This window comes from Macrobrachium rosenbergii, chromosome 53, assembly GCF_040412425.1.
Source record: "Macrobrachium rosenbergii isolate ZJJX-2024 chromosome 53, ASM4041242v1, whole genome shotgun sequence".
Taxonomy (NCBI): domain Eukaryota; kingdom Metazoa; phylum Arthropoda; class Malacostraca; order Decapoda; family Palaemonidae; genus Macrobrachium; species Macrobrachium rosenbergii.
Genome location: NC_089793.1, coordinates 16,230,462 through 16,240,323, shown reverse-complemented (window position 1 = coordinate 16,240,323; position 9,862 = coordinate 16,230,462). Strand labels below are relative to the sequence as shown.

Genomic DNA, 9,862 nt, shown 5'->3' with positions numbered 1-9,862 from the left:
ACTCGCCTTGTTGTAGGGTTGTCCGTGTAGATATGTTGTTGCATTATGTAAGGTAGTCATAATTGACTAATCTGTTTGACCTGTTGGTCTGTGGTTAGCTTAAGACAGCTGATTTTTGAGAAATAGGGGATAGTTTTGGCTAGCCTACTTTACTAGGTTACTCTTTATCTAGCTTACATTTCCTTTGTGAAGTAAAGGTTGGTTGTAAGACTGTAGGCTATTGGAGTTTGAATGTAAATATAGGAAAAATTTTACTTTAAACCAATATGACATTTTGGACTTGAAAATATAGCCCAGCCTAATTTTCGTTTGTTTTCGTGAGAGCTTTGAATGTTTCTGATGTTTGTTTCAATCCAAATGACCTGACCAACCACACATAACCCAACTTAATCTAGGGTACTGGATCCATGCCTTAGTGCATGATATTATATGGTTGGTTAGGTCATTTACCAATGAAACAGTGTCAAAACTGTTCAAAGCGCTCATTAACACAGGAAAATTGTATTTTCAAGTCCAAAATATTACAATGGTTTAAAATAAAATTTTACTAATTTTTCAGATATTTTGTGAATTCATTGATGGATCTCCACCCAACCTTCCCTAACCTATGGCACTAAGTCCCACTTTACTAGGACGCTCTGGACACCACCTGTACACAACTTGACCTAGGGTGCTGCATGTGAAAGGAAAATACAAGGATACATTTTGGCATTAGCTTCCCTAAGGGTCAGTATCTTCCACTCAGGTGCTTACCACCAGTCTTCTGTCTTGTTACCAAGTTTCAACAACTGATTTCCAGCTTTTGCTGAGAAATACTCATACATAAAAGACCCTGGTGTGTATACTGTACATAGGAAAAATACAAATTACCTTAAAAACATGTGGATATTTTTCCTTTGCTGAGACACACTGTAACAGCATTCTGCCTTCCTGGCATGAACCATGGAATAAGCACTACCCATTTACCTGCTTGCCTTGCTCCATGCAAAAATTTGTACTGCTAGGTGTCGCAGTACTTTGAACAGCCCCTCTCTGATTCCAGAGATAGGCTACTTTGGTACAGTCGTCTACCTAAACTAATGACTTCTTTCCATAAACTGTGTTAATGCTGGAAGAGCCATGAATACTACATTCAACTTTCCTGTTGTGCTGCCCAAGAAGGTGAGCTCTCTAACTACAGACTGATGTGCCTTTGGAAAGGAGGACTTTTGGAGCCTGAGAAACCATGGGGTACACCTGTTCTTAAGTGAGCTAGGTTTTGTCACCATTGAAAAAATTAAAGGAATTCTGCTGGAGTGATAGGAAATTATAACTGCAGGATTTTACTTTGAATGGCTGTGGGGAATATTGTATATTTGAAACTTTAAATTGTGTGTGATGCTGTGTTTGTTTTAAAAATAAGTGGCTAGGTGTCAAGGATCTGGCAAAAACATAAGTGTGATTAAATTGTACAGTACTTTGTTTTTGAATTACATTATTAAATTTTCATTACCTTCTGAAGATACTTGACAGGCAATGAGCTAAAACTGCTTTGCATCCTGTCCTGGATTTGATGTATTTGATGAGAGTAAGGAAACTTTTGCTAATTACACTGACTTATTATGCAGAAGTAGCAGGTTATAATTTTTTTTTTAAATTGTTAGTAGACATTCAGAATACTGTACTGTTAGAAACTGCCCCCTGATTATTGCAGAAGAAAATAAATATTTCCCAAAGCATGCTCTGCAAAGCAAAGTGTCCTCCTTGTTATCCAGGTACCAATGGTTTAGCTGAAAAACATATAGACTTTTCGAAAGTATGTTTATAAATTTTGTTGAACTTCAGTAGGTACCACATAATGTTGGTGGTACCTTGTGTTGCAAACATCCAGCAGTATTGTTTTTCAACCAGGTACCTAGGACTAGATTTTCATTATCAAAACCTTGCTTGTGAAAGAAAATTGAGAGATCACAATACCACCTTAAATTTAAAAGGGATGGATACTACATACAACACAGATCCTTAGACTTAATTGATAAGCTTTATGGATGTTAGAAGGTGGGGGAAAGGTAAAATGGATTCAAGGCACTGTAATAGTAGTATAAAGTTTCCTAAGAGTACTTGGTAATAATCTTGTACTTCTACATGTATATCACATCATATCAGATGATATTGCAAATCATATTTATGAAAATATAGGAACTTCAGGGCTTGACACCTACCCTCATTTTAAGAGATTCTGAGGTTACTGAACTGAGTATACCACCAGAGATGGTATCCCTTTCACTAGATGTCTCAGTAAAGTTATCTTCAAAATTTCATGCATCAGAGATCCTTCCTCAAGGTGACCTGCACACCTATATCTAGAACTTATAGATTTGGAGGAGCAATAATGTAAAATTCCTATAATTTAAATACTGTACAGTAATTAAGTACTGTACAGTATACTGACTAAGTTGGAAATTTCAGAGGTAGCAAGCAAGACAATGACTTATAAGGAAGTAGTTGTTAGTTACAAAAAAAAAAAGGGGGAAAAAGGCATAAAAAGGATGATGAAATGTGCAGATTTTAGACAGCTGAAGCTAGGTGGGGGTCATCTTTCACTGAAGTGCACAGCAGAAGACAGCTGATAATATGAATTGAGTGTTTACCTCTAACTGATCCACAGTCATCAAGATTCAGAATTGGCATGTTTGTGGACATTTCAACCTCAACTTTGGCTCATTGTGATGTATGGGTGTACTATGAGCAACATAATTTTACATTCGTTCACCTCCAACCCCACAAAATGATGATGTATATTTATCTTAGAATTGCCATAGTTTGATAGTGTTAGATGTAGGACTCACTAAAACTACTTTTGTATATTATCAGATATCAGAATTGGTTTAATTTTCTTCAGGTATATGTTAGTAAACAATTCCTTGTAAGGAATATTATCAGTTAATTTTTTACCTTTCTTGTTTCAGCTGAAACCACTTCAATCATGGCAGATGGAGGTTTTGATCCTTGTGAGTGTATCTACACTCATGAAATGGCAATGCGTCGTTTATTGTCTTTAGTAAGTCACCATTTTGTTGTGTGCTGATAATTATACTAGATTTTCATTTGACCACTCTGTATTATTGAATTTCTTATGTTGGTTACTGGATTATGACTTTGTTGAGAGGTCATTTTCTATTATGTTCTTGTCTATATTAAGTGATTTGAGTTTTTACCAGAAAGTGAATACATTTTTTTTACTAAACTTTAGATTGCAGGATTAGGAATTTGAACAAACTTATTTTATTCCTTATAGCTGAGGCAGTCTCAGAGCTACTGTACAGACACGGAATGTTTTACTGAAGGTATGTCTGAATTTGTAATTTTGTAATGAGTTGATTGGACTTTAAATCTTGTTACTTTAAAAATTCATAAATATTTCATGTTCATAAAACATTTGCTTTATTTCTTCATAACACAGAAAGTCGTAAAAATTTTGTATGCTGTAGAAGCACCAATGTTTTATATGTACTTTTTTTTATTTTTTTTTATAATTGTTCAAGTTGTGGAACAGAAGATTCTGTCTGTGCCAGGACTGCTTCTCATTTTCAGGCCACTTGGCTTGACCATGAGTGATTCTTTGAGACTGAAACAGCAGCAGCTCATGAGTGAAAGTTCTTTACTAAGGACAGTCCTACTCATGCCTCCTACCTTCTGTTAGGTCCTCCCTTTGATCTTACAGCTTCTGGCTCAGAGCACCCTCTCACAGTAGGTAGCTCACTGTTTGCCATCCATTTTTCACTTTCCTCTACTCCTCCCTCCTTAGTCAAGATATAGTTGGTGACCTTGATATCCTGATGCACAAGGATGGCCATAAACTCTTTGAATGGACTTTAATAAGTATTATGATCAAAGGGTAAGTCTTTACCTTCTCTAGGTAAAGAAAGTGCCCTTACAGGTTTTTCCTTTAGTGTAGACTTGCTTGTGTCTCTAAGGCCTATTTTTGGCTACAGAAGTTTAACCCTTCTGCATAGTGTACAAGTTGTTTCTTAGGCCTTGCCATGGTCTTTTCAGTTCCATTGGGAGGGCTCTGAACTTCTTGACTAAGCTAATAATATGCCCATGGGGTTAGCATTATTCATACAACTAACATCATACATGCAATTAGCATCATACATGATTACACATAACCTCACAGGTGTTATCACAAACTTGTATAACTTGGCATATTATCAACCATGAACATGAAGATTTTTAGGTGTTTGTTCTTTTTCTTTTAGGCACCAACAAATCTCTCGATTGGATCATCATTCCTTCAGGCAAAGAAAGTAAATCTTTAATATCCTTTCCTAAGTGCTGTTAAACATGAAGGTTTATGTCAGTTATGAACAAGTGGTACTGTTCCATATTGTATCACCCTCATTTCACACATCTCTTCTTCCAATTCCTTATCATAGGGTATGTTGCTCACTAGCTGTGAAGGAGTTTTGGGATTAACTGGCTAGGTTGTATTGTCCTTCATACCCTTGACAGCAATTACCGTAGCTCAATTTTGAACGGCCCTTTTCTCATCACATGTAGATTAAGCACATGCTGGATGCGAGTGTATTTATTTTGAAAAAGAACTTTTCTTTTTCTGGAATGCCTGTTCACTGTTTTGTCTTATTTAACCTTTGTTAATATATCTGTACTATAGTGAAATTAAAACTACAATGGGTGTCACAGGAGATGCTAAGGATTACAAAATACAGATTGAGCACAAGATTTTTATTTTGAAAAATAAAAAGTGGAATGGAGAAGAAAGGGAACAGGAGCAAATAAAAAGGTTTGGAGAAGAGGGGGAACAGGAGAACCATGGTAGATGGGCATGTCTTGGAAGAACATTTCTTTTACCTTGGGTACATGTGGGCTGTAAAGCATGATTGGAAGAACAGTAAGACAAATATTAGCTGCAGTCTTGACAAAAGGGAAATTGTTAGGCAGACTAGTAGTAATTGAAAAACAGGTTTTGATGTAGGGAAAACCTATTTTTGGTAGACGCTGTTTGTCCTCAAAGGAGTTACACTCTCAAGTTCCCCTCAGAGCTCCATAAGACAGACCAACCAGTTACAAAGAGTTCTCTTATAGTTGGTCTTAATCAGAATAGTGCTTGTTGGCACAGTTATTGAATATAAAGGGCTCAGAACAGGAGGGCTTTTTCTCCTATGCTGCGAGGATTACCTAGGCTCTACGTTGTACTTGCACAGATTTGATGGCAAGTCGGCGCCATTTTCATCATGCTCTGGTATGTCCAAGAGCTCACTATGTGGTTTGAAATCGCGCTCGACTGCATTTTATTCACTCACTGTCCAGTAACCCATTAGTAGAGAGAGCAATGACATGATGAGTACACAAGGTTTATACTACTCTGTGTACGAGCCTATGAAAAGGTATGAATATATGCAGTAGATTGTTACAAAGATTAAGATGGGTTGTACATTTGATGAGAAGGGGAGAGAAATATAGGTAAAAAAAAGCAGTAGATACTGAAGTAGCAAGAAGAATACCAGTTGGAATGCCCAAGAAATAGTGGAAAAGGGGATGTGTAAAGACAGACCTGGTGGTAGTTCAGGCTGAAAATGTATAGGACAATAGAGTGAAGAAAACTTAATGTGAAACCCCATAAAGGGAAACATTATGGTGATAGTATTTTGAAGTAGGTAGTGTATATTCAAGTAAATTCATGCTGTTTTTTTAATTTTTAATGGACAGCACCTGGTCCTCAAGAATCAGCTGGGTCAGATAGTATGCTGCTATTTGCAATGGTTTGGACACTACTAGCTATGGTTCTTTTCTTTTTGCGACCAGCGTCATTACGAGGTAGTTCAGATTCAAAACCTGCAAACAGTCAACAGGTATGTATTTTTTCTATAAGATTTTTTTTATCAGATAGTGTTGAAATACAGAAAGAGATTCATAATTTAATTAGGTGCAACTGTCATTTTTTTGTTACTGAAAGACCAGCTACAAGAGTTTCATACATTTTTGACAAATGCCAATGCAATTCCATTTAATTTTTCCAATTGATAGGTGGCTGTACGGTAAATATGTACAAACCATCCTCACTTGTCTTACTGTCCACATGAATTTAACTTTTTTCTTTTAGAAAACTTGAATCTGTGCAACTGTCATTTTAGAAAACTTGAATCTGTGCAACTGTCTTTTAGAAAAGAAACCACCATTCAATGGAATGGTATTTTCACCTCAATTCTTGAGGTTGTTTTTTTGCTGGTTGCGTACTAACACTACTATACAGAATAATCGAGTTGTTAATTTCTTTTTCAAGGATGGTGGTTCGCCTCCAGCACCACCTACTGCCAACTAGCAACCTCAATCCTGACCAATTATTATCAACACCTTCATCCTTAAGTGACCTTTCTTTTGACATAGAGATTTTCTGAGGAATAATTTTGGAATCCTGTGTCCAGATCAGTTTAGGCTGTTTTTTTTTTTTAGGTTAAATTTTCAAAAGTCTTTTGAGTGAATAATAATGCTGCTGCTCTTCTTGCTTCATACAAGTAAATATCTTCAAGTTATTTAGACAATCATACATACCCTTGTAGGGGTATTGAATGTTTTATGTACGGTATTGCACATATCATTTATTGCTTGAAATGTGCATTGCAGAAGCATTAATGTTAAGTGGTGTCAGAGCCTTCCAATAATAAATAATTATGGGAAATTAAAAGATATGTTTCTGTCTATTGCATTGTAAGTTGTCAATCAAGTCCCAAATATTTAACAGTTGAAGCAAAAGCTTTTGATATTGAGGGAAATGCAAAGCAAAAGAATTTGACAGATGTAAGTATGGGGCAAGAGTGCAAGATGTATTATGTGCATTAATGATTTTTAGATTTTATAAATTAGATAACATGTCCAACCTTTGTTTACTACAGAAATAACCCATTTATATGGATTAGGTTGCAACACCTAAGTTACCATATCACTGCTCTGCTTCAGCTTTTTAAAAGCTATAAATAAGTTTAGGACTGTCTAAATGCTCTTTAGTTTAAAGCTGCAACCGTTGAAGGAGAATTTAAGGATGATCTTTTTCAGATACAGTACTTAAGAAGTATTTCACCTCTATTTTGTCTGATGTACTGGATGCGTTGGTCTGTGATTCCTGAAAATTATTCAATTGTTAAATTAGGAAGTTGAATTTTGTTAAAATTAGAAAATTTTTTCTTAAGTCAGACCTGCTGTACAAGTTAATTTAATCATTTAAAAAGAGTACTCTGCTGTAAGGAATTAAAACTGAGAAAGGCCAATTTCCATTATGGTAGTGAAGAAATATGGTCTTCTGTAATATTGTTTCATTTGTTCTAGATGTCAAAATAAATTTCTAGGATGGGTATTTAAAAATTTTGAAAAAGGTGTGGTTTTTGTCATATCCCATAAGGAATGTGTTAAATGAATCACAGGAATAATTTCAAATTACTAGAATGGTCTCCAACCAGTTGAAAAGTAGTGCCCTGCTGAGTATATTTTGAGGTGTATCTTTTTATGGAAACAAGTGGTTATAATTTTATGCACACATGTCCATCCCATGTTGGGGTTTAAAGTACAACTGGACGAACGAGTATTGATATTGTTTATATCATCTGTGATATGACAAACTTTTTTTTTAAACTGTACTTTAGAGCCTGTATGTTATGTTTGCTGGGCCCCTGTAATTTAAAGTATTTCTGTTGCATTTTTTTATGTACTGTGTTTATCATGCAACTGATATGTTTATTACATTGAAATTAAAAGTAACTGGAAGTTTTCATATTCTAATGCTTGTGTTTGTTGTTACTGTTTTGGCAAACTCCAAAGTTTTATTAGTTTCACTTACATTTTGAAAGGCTCTACTAATAGTTTAAGTTTATGGTGGATACAACTTTGGGTTGAGTACTGGTAGTGTAGTAGCTATTTCATTTTTGTTTTTACAGTGTTTCTTGCAACTTTTGGGTCTGGTATAAAAAATACACTTTCTGTTTCAGAAATGGTGGTTTGAAATGTTTTCCCTCTTTGTTTTGAAACATATGATCCTCCTCCTTGTTTATGATTTCTGCTGCATACCATAGTTGTTACTGTGAAGAAGATAGTTGACTTTTATTAATTTTACTGCACAAACTCCTCATTACTGCATACTCTGCTCCACCAAATTGATGAAGTTCAAAATGCTTCATATACTGCACAAATCAAATTTACACTTGCAACTGCATGTTTGAAATTCTCCCCCACAAGATTGCATTATGCCCCAGTTAAATTTATTGCCACCTGTTGTTATAAATATAGTACAATTTAGTAAATGCCCTATTCCTACTGAGTAATGTAGTTTATTTCTTAATATTTTCTCTAAAAGTGTTCCAGGTTGTGGCACCATATACACAGTATATATATATCTTTTTCTTTGCAATATATTTAATAGACTTGGAAGAGAATATATAGTTTGCATTTCCAAGTAATATATATATTTGATAAACATAGTATTTAAGTTTCCATATATTAATATTCATATATTGTAGGTTAATTTTCATCAGTCACTAAGATGTTCCAGAAAAAGACGGAAAAATAATACCCTCATTTTGTGGGCCTGATGAGGGAGCTTATCAGTTGGTATTAATTTTTTTTTCCAGTTATTAATTTAATGAATTATAAAAGTATATACATAAATTGCTTCATTATGTTGTTTCAATTTGTCTAGGTAAAACCAACATTTTTCTATTATATATGATAAACCAACAAATAACACACTCAGCATATTTTGTTGTTAAACTTTTGAACTCAGATTTATTTGTTAAGGTGAAATCCAAAGTTCATACATGACTGAGACTACTTTTGAACTCAGATTTATTTGTTAAGGTGAAACCCAAAGTTCATACATGACTGAGACTGTTTTTGTTTTTCTTTTAAATGCTGAAATGATAGTTTAGGTTTTTCAAGCCTTCACACTATTTACAAGTATACCAGTGGATATTTTTGCCAGTCATATGGTTACAGTTACATAAATTTTGAAAGCATTGAAATTATAATCATGCCAGTAAAACTTTCAGCATTTAAAACTTAATCTGTTTAGGAAGACAAAGAGGAAAGGCTGAGAAAATAGTGAATTCATTATCTTTGTGCTAAGTTTATTTTGAGGACTTATTTCATTTTGCATTTTTATACTTCAACCCTCAAGTATATTTTCTATCATAAATTTACTTGCTCACGAAGCTTCTTAAACATGAAAATTTTCTCAACTTTCTCTGTCATTATTTTGAAATGTTTATTCAAGCATGTTCAGTTTTTGCACATTGTAAAGTAAAATATTTAATCACATTCATTTTTATTTAATTCCCTGTGTAAGAGTCGAGTTTATTTCCATGTAAGGATATAATTACAGGAGTCAGTCCTGGCAGTTTAAGCAAAAGCCATAGTCCTTTATTTTCCTGTACTTTATTTCATAGAAGTAATTTTTGTATAAAAATTTAAAACAATTTTCATTAAATATTTAAGTGTTCAATGACCTGCCCCCACAAAAAGAGGAATTTTCTCATTACCCATTTTTTTTATAAAGGAATCAGTAAAGTAAATGCAGTGCTGAGTTTGGTTTGTCAGCATTCAAAAATAAAGCCACCTCCAATTTTCAAGAGGAGTCTTGCACACAAAAGGCAGCTTAATCAGATGGGTGATTGAAATGGACAGTCTTGCACACAAAAGGCAACTTAATCAGATGGGTGATTGAAATGGAGAAGTCTCATGCCTTTCCATTCTCACAAACTTTTTTTTACTCAGATGGTGAATGTTTGCTTTGCTAATGACAAGAGTATGCAAGTTTGGAAAAGGAATATAGGACATGACAGTCTCGGTAAGTCGACAGTAACTTCTAGCCAAG

General features: G+C 34.5%; 1 protein-coding gene across 3 annotated transcripts in view; it reads left to right on the top strand.

Moving 5' to 3' along the window:
- Nucleotides 1-9,306, top strand: part of LOC136834314 (small integral membrane protein 14) — an 11,220-nt gene extending 1,914 nt beyond the window's left edge. For 2 of the 3 annotated variants that reach the window (XM_067096795.1, XM_067096796.1), the window contains exons 2-5: nt 2,949-3,040; nt 3,278-3,326; nt 5,713-5,855; nt 6,287-9,306. In XM_067096795.1, coding sequence (XP_066952896.1) covers nt 2,949-3,040; nt 3,278-3,326; nt 5,713-5,855; nt 6,287-6,325 — 323 coding nt within the window. In that variant the 3' untranslated portion in view covers nt 6,326-9,306. Of the gene's footprint in view, nt 53-559; nt 727-2,948; nt 3,041-3,277; nt 3,327-5,712; nt 5,856-6,286 lie in introns of all 3 variants that reach the window. The other variant, XM_067096798.1, reaches the window with a different exon arrangement.
- The last annotated feature ends 556 nt before the right edge of the window (nt 9,307-9,862 follow it).